Here is a 16,691-nt window from a genome sequence, read left to right on the forward strand (position 1 = left end):
GATGAACAGGAAAAAAAAAAAAAATATATTTCTCTGTTTATGACAAAGTGGAGAATAGATATTTAAAACACCTTTGGTAAATCACATTTGGATTAATTTGAATTTGACTATTTTGAGGGGCTGAATGTTTTAATTTGCCATTGCCATTGTTCTCATGCCTCAAGCTACTGACTCAACATTAATAGTCAAAAGTCACCCAAGATATAGAGTCATGGGTACGAAAACTAAACAACTTGATCGACTCTCAACCCCAGTCTCCTTACATACCCGAGACTGTAAAGTAACACATGATGATGACATTGACTATGACACGTCAAGTAAGCAATATGTCGCAGGCCGCTCTTTCAGTCGCAGGCCGCTCTTTCAATATGTCGCAGGCCGCTCTTTCAGCGTCACTGGCCCTAGACTTTGGAACGCTCTCCCCGTCGACACAAGAAATTCGAAGACCATCAGAACTTTTAAAGCTGCTTTAAAGACTCATTTATTTAAGAAATCGTTTTTATAATTGTTTTGTTTGTTCAGCGCCATTGAGTGTTTTTTTACAGTAATGTGCGCTATACCAAGTGTTTCCACCTTAACCTTAACCTTATGTCACACACACCCACACCGCACACAAGTCATCCTGCTAACAAAAAGTACTCCAAACGCAATATGCAATATAGAGCTTATAATAGTAATGCGGGTTGACAAATCGAAACAAATTCACCCTTTATCCTATATAGATGTATTGTTAAAGTTCAGCTAGCGTCGAAGAGTTCATTGTGCGATTTTCTGTGGGTAAAATTCACCATGAGTTGCCATGCATACGTGGAGGTAATTTCACGTGCGCAAGGATATTGCTACAGATAAACGAATGTGCCATCACAAACATCAGGGAAATAAAAATCGTCTGCAGTTGCACGATATTTATGAAAAGATATAACTACGAATACATTTCTTACGCTATATTAGAAATTATGTTAGGTCGTATGTATCTATGTATGTGCGTTTGTATGTGTGTATATATGTAAGTATGTATGGGTGTATGTGTGGGCGTGTGCGTGTATGCATATATGTATGTGTGTATGTATGCTGTATGGGCCAACCATATGCGTGGGCGTGTGTATGTATGCCTTCAGGCAGGCAACAACTAAAGTTGCTTTAGTTGTACGAATGCTCCACCAACGCATCCGTAGTGCATGGAATCTCCGGCTGGAATTTTCCTCGTGCTTTATTCAACTATGAATGTTGTAGAAAGTTTGTTTAACACTGAATGTAAATAAAATACTACAACAAACCGAAAAGACGTGAGGCTCTTTGCTGCACGCAATTAGACACAAATACTGAAGATTTGTGTGGCTGACACTTCAAGATATTACTGGATTCGATCAGGTAGGTTCTGTTTGATTTGAAATACCATAATTTTATTCTGTGGAGTGATCTTTCATATGTTTCTTTTTTAAATACGTTTAACATCGGTTAAGCAACGACGTATATAGCTGGTAGCAAGTGTTTACAGCCAAAGTCAGCTTGAAATAAAATATGAAATCCAAAACAGTCCGAACTGTAATCAATACAACAAGAAAACTCTATAATTTAATGGATACGTGAACTGACTGAGCACGAAGTGTTCTTTCTCGAATTTCAAAGAGGAAAGTTATAGAGTTAAAGAAACAGAAATGAAGATGGGCTTATTTATATCATAAAAGCAATGACTATCAACCAGCAATTTATCTTTCATATTTCAGCCTAGCTAAGCGTTAACCTGAAATTTCTTGTTTGGTGGTAAAGCCCTCCTACAATGCAAACCAAATATGTTGTGTACATGGAATTTCTAAAGTTAATGTTATTATTCTGCATGCGATAAAATGAAATTAACTTTGAAAACCATATCGTCAAAAATATACCGGCTCACTATGAAAAGAAATGATGAAATTAGTTTATTTTCCGGAGACTAGAAACTGAAAATATTTCATTTACTAAATTAACTCGTAGGGCTATCACTTATAAGTTGTAATATTCTATGTTAAAGCCTAGAAATCGTCCCTAATCTGACGTTGTGACGAACGTGCAAAAAGTGAATTTACAGAAAACGCGCTCTAAAGATTTTCACATTTTGACTTTAGTATTTCGTAATTAATCCAGACAGTAAAACCGATTTGCGGTTTCGATGATGCTACATGAATTATCTTATAAGACTGTGACACAAAATGCGTATAGCCAGGATGAACAACATACTTCAAACTAAGTAGTAGAGCAAAAAGCACTGAGATATGACAAACAATATTCACATTGGCAGCTGATGACCTAGATGGAAACTTTTCTTGTATTCAGCATAAGGGTTGACCTCTACCAAAGGCAAAAGGCTTCTTCTCATACCTCGACAAATATTTTGATAGTACTCGCTATTTGGCGACCGTGACGAAAAATCTACTGGCCAAAACGCAAATTTCACTCGCCACTATGATTGCTTTTCCAGTCTCCATAGTAGAGTACAACATCATTACTTTCTGTGAACTAAGGTTTGGCACTTAGTGTAATATTATGACAAGCCCGGCTCCTCCGACATGTAATATTATATCGGGACTCGCGAGAGAGATGTACTGGGGTTATCTTGATGCCGTATTTTATGCTTCTTCAGGAGACGTCTCGAACGGGCGATAGAGGAAAACAATGAGTTCTCAGAAAAACAAGTTGACGAGATAGGATTTGATTAGTGATTCGGTATAATTTCTTCTCTGTCGATTCTCTTCTCTAATAAAATTACAATGATCTGACTCCGTCAATTACGTACTCAAATTAGTGACGAAGTGAAGAACTTGCGAGACCATGCCGCGCTTTATAGATTACTTCTATAAAATCCTTCTGCGCATAATCAGAAGGCAGCCAATAACCTGCTCATCCTGTATTAGCTTACGATATAAAAATCACTACGTAAAGGACTGATCTGCACTGATTGGTTGGGAGTTTGGAAGTCCACCCCTTTCTATATGGAAACTTCCATACCACGTGAGAAGAACCTTCTCGAATGTTCTACAGACACATCGAATCTATTTTGGGAAAAGGCCCTGTTACATGATTCAATAAGATAGTTAAAACTTCTCGTGGGAAAACTGAATCCTCGACCTAGATAAATATATAAGGGGCCTGTACGATGTCTCGATGGAGTTTTTCGGAAGATCAAAGAGGCAGTATTACTATATCATAACATCCCCCTCAATCTTTTAAATTTTTTGGATACTCCAAAATTTTAACATCATACTGCTTTAACTTATCATAATCTCAAGAAGGTGGTGTAAGCACATTCATTAATATTCATTGACTTCAATAAATGGTCTGCATATATCTCAAAGGTTAACATCTTGGTTACGCATTATTAAAATGATCATAGGACAGCTCCAGACGAAGTGATGAAGTGTTGGGAAGATCATTTCAACAAACATCTAAACACAGAATTCCCCAGAGATGATGATATCCTTAAAACCATCCCGGAGCCTGTCAACCGTAATACCACCAGCTTACCTTTTACCCTAGAGGAAGTAGAAGAGGCTGTCAAAAAGCTGAAAAACAATAAAGCCTGTGGCTGTGACAGGATATCAGCTGAAGTATTAAAAGAAGGAGGACCACTGATGAATCGGATGCTCCTCAAAGTCATCAACAAAGCTTGGTCAGATAGGGAGGTCCCAGAAGACTGGAGCAGAGGTCTGGTAACTCCTGTTTATAAGAAAGGTGACAAGCTTGATCCTGCCAATTACAGAGCCATTGCTCTTCTGTCCATCCCTGGAAAAGTCTTCTGCAGGATGCTGCTTACTAGAATCCAAGATACTGTAGAAAACCACCTCAGTGAGGAGCAGTGCGGATTCAGAGCCTCCATAGGAACAACAGATGCCATCTTCACAGTCCGCCAGATCTTCGAAAAAGCCAAAGAGAGGAAAATACCGCTTCACTGGAACTTTGTGGACTTCAAAGCAGCCTTCGACACTATTTGGAGGGAGGCTCTCTGGAAATGCCTGCGCTCAATTGGAGTAGATCCAAAGCTAGTAGACCTTATAGCAAGGATGTATGAGAAAACAAAGTGCTCTGTAATGGTGAATGGAAAGATCATTGAGTGGTTTGAGGTTCAAGTTGGTGTCAGACAAGGCTGCCTACTATCTCCCTGTCTCTTCAACATCTACCTGGAGTTTGTCATGAAAGAGATACAAAATCTTGACTCAGGTCTGAAGATGGGCAACATGTGTATAAACAACATCCGTTATGCTGATGACACCACTCTCATAGAAATGGACCTTGACAGCCTACAGGAGGCCACCAACAAACTTCAAGAAGCATGCACAAGATGGGGAATGAAAATCAACCCAACAAAGTGTAAAATAGTGTCTGAAGACACCAAAGATGTTCTCCTTAACCAAGTACCTGTTCAGAAAGTTGACAACTTTGTCTTCCTGGGCAGCAATGTCCCCTCAATGGATGAAGACGTTAAACGCCGCATAAGGTTGGCTTCCTGGGCTTTTGGAAGTCTGAAAAATACCATCTGGTCAAACCATGACATCACCAGATCCCTGAAAGTAAGGATTTACCAGGCCCTCATTCTGCCAATAGCAACTTACAGCTCTGAATCCTGGGCACTCCGTGAAAAAGATCGTCATCGACTTGATGTCTTTGAAATGAGATGTCTCAGAGCAATACTGGGTGTCTCCATCCTAGATAAAGTGAGGAACAACACCATCAGACAAAGGCTGAATGTAACAACTACCATCAATGATGCAATCTGCAAGAGACGCCTGAAATGGGTCGGCCATGTCTTTAGGATGCCGGAGCATCGGCTTCCATATCAAGCATTCAAGAATGACTTCAGCAAGCCAAGACCTCCAGGACGACCACCTTCAAGATGGAAGGACCTAATCCAGAAAGACCTAGGTATGACAACCCAAGCTGTTGAAAGTTGCGCAGCAGATAGACCAAATTGGAGGAGGATTACTCGCCAGAGGGCAAAGGGACACAGCGTCCTACGCACCTAAGTCAGTAAGTCAAAATGATCATATGGTATATACATTGACACTAACTCCATGAATTTTTTGGTGTACGGTACCTCTTCAATATTGATGACATCATATGATGTAATCTAAAAAAAATATCATTAAGGTATCTTAAAGTTACATGACACAGCAAAATATGCAGTATCTCTTACAAAATACATTTATGCATTTCATACATCAATAATACATTTATATCAAAAGTGAAATCATGCCGTGATTGGGGTGAGATCAGAGAATACTGGACTTAGTTATCTTTTAACTGAACAGAACACCTTGGCGTTCCATGAAAAAATTCACACACTAAAAAAGGAACCTTAAAATATTACAAACCTATTTACAAACCTCCTCTTTAATGAAGGCATAGTTTCAAAACTGCTTTGAAACCTTGTGAATCATATACATCCACTTCATATACATCCACTTCAAGAAAATCAAGAAAATGTGACTCGATAGCATGGTGACCCTAGGTATGCACTCCGAATTGATAGTCTAGTAAAGTACCAAAGTACTAGATATTCGATACCATAAAAGAGACCCCTAGACCCTAGGTTCTCAACCTTTTTCTATCCAGGGACCCCTTGAGATCAACTGAAATTTTTGGAGGACCCCCGGACAGTGACCGACGACCTGGGGAGGGGTATAAGGGGAGGGGTGTTCCCCTCCCCTTTTGATTTTTTTTTTCAATATTTGAGGGTTAGATGCAAAATGGTGCATTATTTTGTGACTTTTGAAGTAAATTTATGTTCAAGAATTTGTTTAGAAATGCATTTTTCTGGGCCTGGAATGCAGTTTTCCTAGACCTGCAAGTATTGCTAGGCATAGGCCTACTTGGAAATCCTTACTTTCAAATTATATATTCCCAATTAAATGTTAATTTGGAAGCGATGATTTGTCAGGTACAAACTGGTTGATTCTGCATGAGGTCAGGAGAAATATGGGTTTTCTTTGTCAGAGATAGCTGCAAATGGCACCGTTTTTTTTTGTGTCAAATCCAAGTTAGTTATAACTTTACCTCCACCAAAGCCTTATAACTACCGCGCTTCGCTGTGTCAACAGTGAGCAACGCATCATAGTTATTGCTCTGCATATTAGGATGTATAGTGTGCAGTTAAGTTATACACAACACTCGGGTGGCATGTTATCCATACCTCACCGAATGTATACCTTAATGAGAAACTATATAACTTGTTTTCATCGGGGAACGCACGATTCAACATTTATCGACTACTGACGATACGGTCTGATCATCAGGGTCCGACGTATTGACGGCTAGCCTAGCCTAGATTTCTAGAGGCATACATACTTCTTCCTTCGACTATATCTCTCATTCCATTTTTCACGAACCTCTTCGGCTTTCGCGGACCCTTATTTTTTTCACGGACCCTTATTTCTTCACGGACCCCCTGCGGACCCCTTTGCCCTCACGGACCCCCAAATAAATTTCACGGACCCCCTAGGGGTCCGCGGACCCCAGGTTGAGTATCCTGGCCCTAGACTATGACATCAACAAATTTTCTTCAAATTTACATATTACTTAACATCTTGTCTTTTCAACTTCTTGCTTCATGAAGAAATTTACTTTTGCATGAACACTTGAGGAAAAGAAAATATATACATAATTTCCTCAAAAGATCTATACTTTCATTTGCTTGGATAGCTGTTGCTGTAAGCAAAAGTTGCATATCACCAATGCTGTCTCTGAATAGCCTTCAATATAACATCAATGATGCAATGTAAATATCTCTAAAATATTTCCTCAATATATGAAAACCCATGTTGCTAATATTCCGGACAGGTTCTAAATGCCGAGTAAACGTTTGACCGAATCCATAAGGAGAGATAAAGTACAGTATACAACTATACATACTCATTACACATTTGTTATAAAAGACGAAACTAGGTCACTTGGTGGTGTTTTTAACAATAAAGCTTTTTTTTCAGATGGCCGCACGCGGTTTGGGGCGAGTCTTCAATGCCTTTAATTATCAATATAATAACCATGTAGCCATGCATTGATCCTCTGCCCTTATAAGTATATTCAATTTCTCCCTTATTTTAAAGAGAAGACAAATTTATAAAGTTAAATTTGAATAATATTCGCATCAAATTTTTGCCTCCAGGTTATTTTTTTGTCTTCATCATCCTACCATTCAGTTATATGTGTCTATAAAAGACCTATACTATACAGAATAAACTAAGATATATACTGTTTTTGCAATGCCAAACGTTTCCATATTCATTGCAAGGATTGCCGCTTGTTCAGTGAAAATTGTAGCAGATTGAATTCAGCTATCCCTCCTGTAGACCTTTCGAGCAAGAGATAGAACTCACCCCCCCCCTCACCCTCTCATCCCACCTCCCTATATACACCCTCCAGTATTTCATCAGCAAGATGACGCAGTTTAACCATCGTACATGATCACCTCTTTAAGTACATGATCGTGTCATATATATTATAATTTATATCATCTTCTGTTTCATGTTTAATTTTTTTTTAAATTATTACGGTAATTTTGGTTCATCATCCGATAAAAGTTTTAATGGTTGTCTACTGTACCTTCGGTGTTCCAAATTTCTAATGTGTTAAAATAGTAACAATTTCAACGGGATAGGAAGCTAAAAGAAGCTCATTGAACCCTATTCAAGTGATGCCCGTGTTCAAGCCCTTTAATATATTTACAGTTATTGCACCTGTCAGTAATTTAGTGTCCTTCACCTTAGATGTAAAGCGGGTCTGGCTATAGGATATCAGGGGGTCACATTAGTCCGGCCTCTGTGCGACATTCCTTTCTGTCTCTACTCATTAAAGGCTGCCTAAGGTCAGATTTGAAAATTTCTCCCTCAGCTGTTCTCATAACTTCAGTTGTTTGAGACAGTTTGTTTTAGCAGATTGTACACTGCTGAATCCAGTTGTTGTGTATTAGCGGCTGCACTAACACTGTATTATACGCCTACCAGCCTCTCTTTTGGGTTTACAGTTTTTGTCCTGGCAAATTAATAGTTCGTAAGTACTCGATGTTTTGTTTATTCAATAGAACTTAGGAAATGACCTGTTACTGAGGTGACTCCAATTGTTTAGAATGTTGACCACAATTATTAGGAGTAGTTAATTTATTATATCGGCAACTCAATATGTACCATGACTCCATGAGAGCACAGTCAAATACTATGTGTTTGCTCACCGTTATAATCACATGATGATGTGTATCACGTCTTTGTTAGGTATAGGATCTTATAGTATACTTCTTGTTCTAATTAAATTACTTATTTTAGCATTTGTAGTTTCTATCTTCCAGTTCATGGGTGTTATCCGATAGATAAGATGTGTTAATCAGTTAGTAAATCTGAAGGTAGTAGGGCTATTAGAGGTAGGCCCCTAACCTACTTTATTCTCGTCTCTGTCATACTCAGTCATAGTTATGATATAATCATCATAACCGACAACGTTGGCATGACACTGTTCGGAGTACGATCATTCATTATCGTATTTAGTTTAGTAATTAATCTCGTAATGCTGTAGTATTATTATGAATCATTTATCTTGTTTCACAGTTTTACCACACAAATACAAGTGGGTAACTTATACAGAAAAGCTGGACCTGTCTTTGCCTCATATTTGTTTAGCTGGCTGTCTAGCACGCATATCCAACGCGAGTGAGGGAAGCACAATCGTAGATGAGCATTGCAGTAAAACGAGGCAGCTGGCATCCTAATTATCAGCACTATAGTTGGAAACCAATATAATATAAAACTTGATCTGATCCGGGTTACGCCTGACCTACGGCAGATATGATATGAGTATACAGTTGCTGGTATTTATACACATGACTGTGCAGTCGTATAGTCTCCTACACGGTTATAAATAACCATAAGCTTAATGATACCGTATATATAGGTGTTTATAAATAACTTTGAAAATGGAAAGCATATATCATGATGCAGAGCATTTTGCTAAATGTTGGCAGGAATACATCGAACGCTGTGATTCATTTAAATCTTGGTTTCAATGGCTCGATTTGGTTTTTGATGAAGAATTATTTGACAAAGTTGGAAATGGCATGCATCTGCCTACTGAATCAAGGAAATCCACCACATTGACGACAACATTCAAAACACTTGGAATTGGTTGTGGATCAGGTGAGTAAAACAACCGATTTGAAAGAAAAAAGTTAATTAAATAAATAAATAATAATAACAAGAAGAAAGACCGAATACGCGGATGACGCCGTCTTTTTTATTGATCATAACAGAGATTCTCTTAAGGAAATTCATCGTTTTCTTAATAACTTCAAGCTCTCGTCTGGTTTTGCCGTGAATTTGAGCAAGTCTTATTTGTTTCCGTTGGGTCCTTTTTGGTTCCTTGCTTTAGCAAAAGGAACCTATGTAGTCAGGTTGGTGTGTGTGTAAGTGTGTGCGTGTGCGTGTGTGTGCGTCTGTGACACTTGCTTGGGTACACTCTATCTCAATAAGGGAATGTTGGATTGAGGCCAAACTTGGACTATAGATCCACCATATGGAGAAGGTGTGCCCTATTGTTTTTGGTGCCCACAAAGGTCACCAAAGGTGAGTTATGGTCCAAAGACCGAAAATATTAAAACTGCAATAACTCCCAGTGCCAATGTGCGACAAGATTGATATTTTGGGGCAAGTTGCAAATGGTATAGGGGAATGTTGTCAAACTTAACGGTCATGTGATCCGAGGTCACCAAAGGTCAATTAATTGTAAAAAACTAGTATTTTTGCAATAACTTGAGAACGAAATGTCCGTTCGGGTTGGGAGTTGCCTCAATGTAATCCAATTTTCGACCCGCATCTGGGTGACCTTTGACCTCAATTTGACCTCTGATGACCTTTACGTGTTTTGGGAATTTTTACAGTTTCGATGCTATTTTCAGATGTCAAAGATACCTTCTGATCATAAATGTCAATAGGTTGACCCCGTGTGACCTTTTTGTGCGGAGTAATATGGGGTCAAAGTTTTTCGGTCGGAGTTAGGATGCCTGTACAGACTTGTCGTTTTGTTTTTTGTAATCTGGAGATAAAACTACATCTGAAACCAAGGTCAAAGGTCACATTAGAAAAATGTGCTTATTTAGGGAGGAAACGAGCAAAAGAGAAAATGTTTGGTTTTGATGCTAGATTTGAATATCAAAGGTACCTTCCGATCAAAAATGTCATGGGTTGACACCCATGTGACCTTCGTGTGCGAAGTTATACAAGGTCAAAGTTAATTTTCAGACATTTAATGCAATAACTCGCAGTGCCAAGGTGTGACACAGTTGATATTTTTGGACAAGTTGCAAATGGTATAGGGGAATATTTTCAAACTTAACGGTCATGTGATCCGAGGTCACCAAAGGTCAATTAATGTTAAAAAACTAGTATTTTGGGGGGAGAAAATGGGCAAAGAAAAAATTGTTTGAATTTTTACAGTTTTGATGCTCTATTTAGGTTTCATCGATCAAAAATGTCAATTGTTGACCTCCGGGTGACTTTTACGTGTGAAGTTATGTATACAAGTTCAAAGTTAATTTTTAGACATTTAATGCAATTAAATCCCAATGCCAAGGTGTTACACGGTTGATATTTTGGGACAAGTTGTGAATGGGGTGGTGGAACATTTTCAAACTTAACGGTCATGTCATCTGAGTTCACCAATGTTATCATATCTGTTGACCCGCTTGTAGGTGACCTTATATTCTTACATTTTCGACGCCACATTCAGATCTCAAAAGTGCCTTCCGATCAAAAATCCGATCACAATTGTGATCACAAAAGTGTTGGCTATAGTGTTGGTTACTTTATGGGAACATGTAGGACCACAATTACTTGGACTATTTCAGCCAAATCTTGCTATGATAATATTATGTGTATTGTCATATACCAGTGGCGTAGGAAGGTACTTTTGAGTGGGAGGGCTGAAGACTGATGGCCGGCCTGGGGGAGGGGTCTAAGGGGAGGGGGTGTCCCCCTCCCCTTTGGAATTTTTTGCATTTCCAGGTGGCCTCAGATGCAATTTGGTGCAATATAGCACACTTCAACACCCACTCCATTTTGTAAACTTAATTTTGTACTTTCACCTGGCCTTAGATGCAATTTGGTGCTCCAAATGAGATTTTTTTTCTCATTTGGAAATGAAAAAGGGGTTTTCTGACTTGCGGAGCGGGGGGGCGGAATGATACTTCCGCCCCTCCACATTTTTCACTGGGGGGCTGGCGCCCCCCAGCCCCCCGGTTCCTACGCCCTTGTCATATACCCCTGCGCAAGGAACCGCAGTGGCAGTGCCCTTAGGCTCTTGTTATTCACCGTAGTCCAGTGTTTATTAATGAGTTCGGTATTAAACTTACTCAAGGTCCAGTAAATATCTAAGGCATTGTCTTACTAATAAACGGCGACGACCTATTTCGTTTGAATTTCATTCCGAAACTATCGAGACTTCAAAATTGTTTACGTATTTGGTCTACTGGAGAGTTGACCCCAGGGGGAAGGAAACCAAATATTTGATTTAGTTTGGCTTGGCAATCCAGACAAAGTTCAAACGTTCATCGATAATAAATTGATTAGGTGAGGGGGGGGGGAGGGGATTTAAAGGTACCTCACATTGACCTCGTTATACAAATGATATGGATGGATCGTGGAAATATTTCTTCGATCTCTACTTATTATCTTTTGGTATCGCACTGTTTTTTTTAATGCAATTGTCAGAAATCTGATGTCAAAAACATTTCTAAGGGTTTTATTAAACAAATATGTGAGGCATGGTGTGACATCACTTATATACCACCCACGGACTCCTTCGGAGATGAATATTTTTGTAGAAACTCTCACTAACGCAACAATGGTAATGTAGTTTTTAACAATATTTTGTATAAAAAAGGGATTTTAGGCCTATTTGTGGGCAATCTCTTCGACGAGAACAGAGCTCCTCTGTGTTTTAAGGCTTTTGAAAATAAATACCAGCTGCGTGCTTTCACGTTTACAACTTATTGGGGCTTAATTAATGCCATTCCAATTGAATGGAGGAGGTCTGGTTGAAGTAAAGTTAACTTTTCAAGTCTGTCTTCTGGCGTCGCATTGTTAGTATACATTGGAGCACTCTTTCTGAGGCCAAGCTTCAATTCTTTCAGTTCAGATTGCTACAAAGAATGTTAGGTACTAATAGACTCGTTTTTGATGGGGGTCAGAATCTCCACTGTGTTCCTTTTGCAAAATTGACAAAATTGAAGTATTATATTTTCCTATGCAAGACAAGTAACGCTGTTTTCCATTGGGTTTATAATGGTAGCTTCATACGAGTCAAGGCTGCGGAAATATTTCAGCATATTTTTTTGACACCTCACTATTAAAATGAAACATCTGGTTACTTTCTGATGGTAGTACTTCAGCGCTATTGCTAGCAACTCATTGCAGTTATACTGTATAAAATATATGGCGATCGTGATTAACTGCATGGCGCTTGCATGGCTGGCAATGTGAATGAATGATTAATTGAAGCTGCATAAATTGCATTATACGACAGATATTGATCAGTATTTTTTTATTAGTAATCGTAAATGAATATTGACGGATGGATGTACGTGTGACAAATTTATGGTGAAGAACAGATTAATAAAAACCCGGTGGGCAACTGATCTTTTTCACATGGACTTTCTTGTTTACGTTGAGGAGGGGGTTAAAAGTTACCTGTGGGCTGGGGGGGGGGCTTCTGTTGAGCAGACCGGTATTTACAGAGATCTTTTGTGAGCCATAATAATTAAGAGGGAAAGAGACAATGAAGAGAAAGGCGGAGTAAGGCTTGGAAGAAAAGATATGTAGAAAGGGAGGGGGGCAAGAGAGGGGCTGGGCAGTTTTACAACTTAAGAGTGATCACTTGAGGGCGGTATGTTGAGAGAGAGGGAGGGGGTGGGTGGAGAGAGGTGGAGGGAGAAATCAGACGAGTGTGTGTGTGTGTGTGAAGGGGGGGGGGGCGACAGAGAAGTAGGAGATATGAGTAGAGGAGTAGGAAACTCTGAAAAGAACGCATATTTAGGGGTCATAATCCTCAGTGTTCGAGATTCGCGAAGGACAAATTGTGGGAGACCCGATATATACACTTAATAGAAGAAATACTACGCATATATCTTGTATATAGTGATTCTTGAGAAAAGCCCAACCAATGAAGAAAGAACTTGGGCACGAAAAACCGAACTACGAACGGACTGATCCGCTCTCAACCCCAGTCCCCTTGCATCTAGAGTGTGACCGTGTGATCATCGTCAGGTGTGTATATACGCTATAACACAGACGCCAACATGAACTGATAGGAATTATCAATGAAAGCCTTCCGAAATTGTATTTCAAAATATGAGATTTCATTTTTCTTTTGAACAGGGAAAAAACACTACGATTTGATGGAACGTTTTGCCACTAGATATCCACATATTTCAGCCACAGTGTTAGAACCACTGGTTAGTATTCATGATTATATGAATATGGTCACGACAAAGGGTATAGCAGGTGTAGAATGGACCTGGCAACAAAAAACGTGGGAACAATTTTATGACAGTATGAATATTCAACGATGTGAAGAGCCAATCAGATTTCATTTCATCAGTGCCGTCGCTGTATTGTACTATTTGAGAAACTGGCAAGAAGCGATCATGAATATGTTCGACCTATTGGAACCAGGAGGAGTTTTGTTCATTACGTTAAATTCAGGTACTTTATTTCACAAGGGTTTTTAGTATTGGCCCCAAATATGCTAGAAATTCAAAAAGTGGTCATACACGCTCCAACTTCAACAGATATTTAATTACCACTTATTTAATTATATATTTAATTACCAGATATTTAATTACCACATTAATTATCACTCTCAAAATATAGTTTACCTCTGTGAAATAATTTAATTATCTAGTTTACCCCTCCTCAATGTCTGAAAGTAACTGGGAGATACCGAACCACCAGCAAAGTACGTTTGAACTTTTTTTTGTGGCATTCTTAAATTTGGGGCCAATACTGACTATCTTTAGAGAATGACTGTAGGCACAAAATTGAATATAATACTGCATATAGTGTTAAAAACAATGCTAAAGCTGTACAGGTTATAACCCCATTCCGTAGTCAGGGCACGCGAGCCGGGGGAGGAGGAGGGGCTCACCACTGAATATGTTTACAAAATAATTCACAAGTTATATGACACGAGTATTCTGCCCTTCCATAAATAGCACATTAAGTGCACATAATTCCTGGCTACGACCCTGTTTGTACTTCTCTTGCATTTTTTAAAATTATTTAAGTACCCTCATCTGTCTATGGTTCAAATTTAGACCTAAATCAGGAGCTAGCGTTATCAGTGCAGCTGCAACCTTAAAGGAGCATTTCAAAATAATCATATTTTAAAGCCTCATTTCGTGAAATACGGAATGCTGCGTTATAAAGTAACTAGCACTCACATGTTCCTTGTTTGCTGAACTATTGAACAGTAGCAACTCTGTCTGAAGTGAATCAATTAAATGAAAACTGAATTTATCAACTTTGGAAACGACCGAATCATAAGCTGTACCCAAATGTAAATCTATAACATAGAACATAATGCTTAAAATACACAACGTATCTCCCAAAATAAAAACTGCAGCCATGAAAGTGGTTACATTTCAGTGTTTGAGTTCCCTGGTATCGACTGCCTACAGTGAGTTTGGAGAGCCAAATTTAATTATGGTATCAGAAAGATTATAAATCGATTATTGTCTTCTATTGTTTTGCTCTGTTTTTGCTCCAGTATGCCTCTGAAGAAGATTCTGCTACCACATCACACCCCTCCACACCCCTAAACTTTCTTCCATTTCCCAGTTTTCGGATTCACATTCAGACTTTTTTAAGTAGATGAACAGTTTGTTCAAAGCTTTTTCTCTCTGAATTGTTTTCTTTCTTGTTTTTCTCAACAGGTGATTGCGGATTTGCCAATATTTGGACAAAATTCCCGATGCTAGCAGATGATGCAAGTAACTTAGTTCACATCAATCAGGTGACGAAATTCCTCGGGAAGAAGGGAATCGGTTATGACGTCATAGAGGGCATTAGTTACATGGATATTTCCAGTTGCTTTAAAGAGGGCATCGACACAAAGGGAGACATGTTACTCGATTTCTTAGCTCATATCAAGAACTTTAGGAAAACAGCGCCACCGACTTTGCTTGATGGATTCTTGGACTTTCTGAAAGGACCAGAATGTTGTAAGATAGATGATGATGGGCGGTTTATGCTCAATGAGGGATGGGGAGCGATAGTAGTTCAAAAGAAATGATAATGATGTAAGATGGTCAGCTCTTACATAAAGTTTTCTTTTGTGCCATAGTTTTACTTGTTTATTAGTGCACTGTGCAGTGCTCACTGTACAGAGGGCTATGCATTTGTACAGTGTGTGTATTTGTATGTTGTTTTGGTGGCAAAAGGGTGGGATTAACACCTCTTACACTGCTACCTCTTCTGGGTTGCTAAGCAACTATCTTTGTTCTTCCTGGGAATAACCCTCACAGGGAATGGGGTCTGTGTGTATATATTATAGGAACGAAGGAGTTTTGTGAGGGTATAGGGAGTCAGGCAGTTGGCCATGAGTATTGGAGCAAGACAGTTGCTAATGAGAAGAAATATAGTTTTAATGTTGGATAGTTTGTTTTATTGTACATCTTCTTAGTGGAAAGTCTAGAGAAAGGAGACTTATTAATTATTAATCATTTTGGATAGTTGTTTTATTGTAAATCTTCTAAGTGGAAAATTCTGTAATCCTTCTTTATTTCATCTGGATTTCTGGGACACTATATTTGTAACAGTTTATATCACCGCTTTATCTGGCTGTCCGGAACACTATATTTGTTACTATCACCGCTAAATTTATCTGGCTGTCCGGGACACTGTTTGTTACAATCCAGTTTTATCTGGCTGTCTGGGACACAATATTTGTTATATATGGATACTCTGTAACACGCTATGCTGAAACACTATTTCCTTTTATATTGTAATTTGACGAACGCTATGCTGGAACACTATTTCCTTTTATATTATTTGACCATTGGAGGACTCCATATATACTGATGTCGTGGAAGGTCAGATGACATCCTTGATGACACCAGCGGGCCAGCCAACCAGAATCAGCATTTAAATTAAGCATATTATAATAACATTAACTATTGGGGTGCGCACCTGACAACTGTAAGTCATTTTATGTAATTCTTATTCTGGGCCCAGATCAGCTGTAAATTGTTTGTTATTCGTAATTATAATTTAATTTAATCCAATCCAGTTGAGTTTTCCATTTTTTATGTGTCTTGCTCTGTGTTTGGTCATCACACCAAACCCAGGGTTCTCTGATCAAGAACAAACAATTATTTTCAGCACTTGGCTAACACCCTTACAATAATAATACCTATCATTGCTTTTACTTTCTAATTAATCAGTCATGTAACCAACTGGGAAAAGATGATTGCGAGGTCCCTACTGGTCCAACCCCCCACCCTCCCCCCTCAACAACATCCATTGATACAGATGTCTACCAACACTTCTGTGTGTACATGTTGATACAATATACCATGTGGTGGTGCAGGGTACTGGAAACTTGGACCACTTAAAGGCATTGAAGACTCGCCTCAAACCGCATGGGGCCATCTAAAAGTTAACTTTCTGTTGCTTGCAAGTGAC

The 16,691-nt window shown here is 38.9% G+C and overlaps 1 protein-coding gene across 1 annotated transcript; it reads left to right on the forward strand.

Moving 5' to 3' along the window:
- The first annotated feature begins 1,218 nt into the window (after positions 1–1,218).
- LOC139969810 (histamine N-methyltransferase-like) lies at positions 1,219–16,291 on the forward strand. The gene is made up of 3 exons (XM_071975095.1): positions 1,219–1,371; positions 13,386–13,712; positions 14,942–16,291. Exons 2-3 carry the CDS (start codon positions 13,406–13,408, stop codon positions 15,298–15,300), a joined length of 666 nt encoding a protein of 221 aa, XP_071831196.1. The 5' UTR covers positions 1,219–1,371; positions 13,386–13,405; the 3' UTR covers positions 15,301–16,291.
- The last annotated feature ends 400 nt before the right edge of the window (positions 16,292–16,691 follow it).

This window comes from Apostichopus japonicus, chromosome 7, assembly GCF_037975245.1.
Source record: "Apostichopus japonicus isolate 1M-3 chromosome 7, ASM3797524v1, whole genome shotgun sequence".
Classification (NCBI taxonomy): Eukaryota; Metazoa; Echinodermata; class Holothuroidea; order Aspidochirotida; family Stichopodidae; genus Apostichopus; species Apostichopus japonicus.

Bases quoted from the DNA above. Each gene is read 5' to 3' on its own strand.
- LOC139969810 (XM_071975095.1), top strand. From the start codon at position 13,406: ATGGAACGTTTTGCCACTAGATATCCACATATTTCAGCCACAGTGTTA. The intron at 13,713-14,941 runs GTACTTTATTTC...TTTTCTCAACAG, and splicing joins GTTCATTACGTTAAATTCAG to GTGATTGCGGATTTGCCAAT.